Here is a 2,379-nt window from a genome sequence, read left to right on the forward strand (position 1 = left end):
ATGCAAGCTCCTAAGGTGTCCCATGCTAATGTAATCAAACAGATTCTAAGGTACGTGAAAGCAACAACGGGTTATGGAATCAAATATTGTCGGGATAAAGGGGTGTTGAACGGGTATTCGGATAGTAGTCATAACATCGATGAGGATGACGGGCGGAGTACAACAGGTCATGTATTTTATCTTGGGCTTTCACCGATCACATGGTGCTCACAAAAACAAGGTACTGTGGTATTATCATCATGTGAGGCAGAATATATGGCGGCAAGTGCAGCCGCATGTCAAGCCGTGTGGCTTAGAGATTTGGTTAGCGAGGTAATCGGGAAGGAATTACACAAGGTGGTGTTGAGGGTTGATAACACTTCAGCTATAGCCCTCATGAAAAATCCCGTGTTTCATGGCTGAACCAAACATATAAAATCCCGATATCATTTTATTCGAGAATGCGTTGACCGAGAAGAGATTGCTGTTCAACGCATAAGCGGGAAAGAACAACGAGCCGATATCTTAACTAAAGCACTCGGGAAGATCAAGTTCGTGGAGATGCGAAAGCTTCTTGGAGTAGAAGACCTCACTAATTCGAGCCAGGAATTAGGGGGTGATTGTTGGCCCGTTAACTAATTCCCGACCCGCTGCAAGTTCGGTAACCGGGTTGGGTTATTTCCTTGATTTACAAGTTTGGTGAATTAAGGGTATTTTAGGGATTACTAATTAATGTGTATTAGAATCCAGGTTTATCTCAAATTTAATGTTTAGATATAGATGAGTTTGTGTTTGTATCTAATAGGGAATTTGAGCCTAGCTAGGATTGGTTAGGTTATATAAACCCATGTAATCAATTTTTTGAGTAAGTTTTCTTGATCAATAGAATTTAGGAGTTATCCAAGTTGTTTGTTCTTGATTTACCGATATTATAGTTTTTTTTTCAGTTAAAAAAATAACATTTGCGTAAGGGTGTTTACGGTATGTTTCTATGGTTTTCAAGTTAAACCATGAACTAAACTGATAGTAATGATTTTTTTGTCGTCGAAAACCGAAACCGAACCATTGAAAATTGAAAACAATTGGCCAAAAGTTAAAGAATAAAATCAATCGTGAAATCAAACCAATGAACGGTTTAACGGTTTCAAACCAAATAATGAACACCTATAAACTTGTTACGTGATTACCAATGTGACATTCGTCAATTTCGGGTCTTGTTTGTATTCGTTTTTGTATTTGTTTATTATGTAAACCGACCCGATTTGTAAACCGAAGCTTATGTTATAATCAAAATAATGGATTTATGTTACAATATTGTTTCACACTTGTTGGGTCTTGAAAACATCCTATTTTTATTTTTATTTATTTATTTATTATTTATTTATTTTTTTGTTGTTTTGTGTTTTTGTCTTGATCCATTTTGCATGAAAACTCTTGTGTCTCACACCCATATTTGACCACCAACATTGCCCTATATATACACCACATTTCCTCTTCATTTTCCCTTGCTACAACTCCTAAAAAAAACTCTCTCAAACATCAAAGATTCAAGGTTATCTTCTTAAGTGTTCTTGAAGGATTTTGGTCTTTCATCTTAATTAGTTTATGTAGCCTTATTAATACTTGTTTATGGTTGTACAACATATATATAATATGCACCCCTTGTTTACCTTTGGTAGTTACTTCTCTGATTCCGGTCGGTGAGGTTTCGGACCCCATAAGGCAAGGTTTCATGGAGGACTTCGTGTCCTTGATATATATACATCTATATAACTTGTTCATACATATTAATCTTGCTTATTTTAGTTTGTTGGTCATGTTTACAAGTTCCATGGTTATGGGTTTTTAAGAGTCTATGTTTCGGTTTAACCGTAAATAGCTCTAAACCGTAAACCGAACTTTGTTACTAGTTTTGTTTGTTTAAACATACTTAGTGTTAGATCTAAGTTTCTAAAATCATTTTTACAAATTCTATGGTTATGGGTTTGTAGAATCTTACCTCGGTCTTAACTCGAAACACGATCCGAACCGAAAACCGAACTTTTGTTTAAAGACTTTATTGTTAACTTTTGGTATTTTTTTATTTGTACATTATTATACAAGTTATTTAGTGTTTGGACATGTGGAAACCATCTATGAACTTGTTGTAAGATGGAAACCGAACCAAACCGATTCTTGCTCGCTTAAGACACACAAGTGTGTTTTTTTTAGCCATCAAGACTTGTATATTTCTTTAAAAATAGTTACGAATTGATTTTTAAATATTTTCATAAGTACTAGGAAATGTTGGATCCAACTTGAATCTCATAACAAAGTTTGGACCGACAAAACCGAACACTCGCTTAACGTGCGTTGTTAGTTCTAAAACAATGGAACTACACACTTGGTTAAGTCTTATTA

At 35.0% G+C, this 2,379-nt stretch overlaps 1 protein-coding gene across 1 annotated transcript; it reads left to right on the top strand.

Moving 5' to 3' along the window:
* Positions 1-402, top strand: LOC143584416 (secreted RxLR effector protein 161-like). The gene has a single exon (XM_077066481.1). The coding sequence runs from the start codon at positions 1-3 to the stop codon at positions 400-402; it is 402 nt and encodes a 133-aa protein (XP_076922596.1).
* Positions 403-2,379: the final 1,977 nt, after the last annotated feature.

This window comes from Bidens hawaiensis, unplaced genomic scaffold (assembly GCF_021521415.1).
Source record: "Bidens hawaiensis isolate Kalapana, Puna unplaced genomic scaffold, B.hawaiensis_p1.1 tig00033117_1, whole genome shotgun sequence".
Lineage (NCBI taxonomy): Eukaryota > Viridiplantae > Streptophyta > Magnoliopsida > Asterales > Asteraceae > Bidens > Bidens hawaiensis.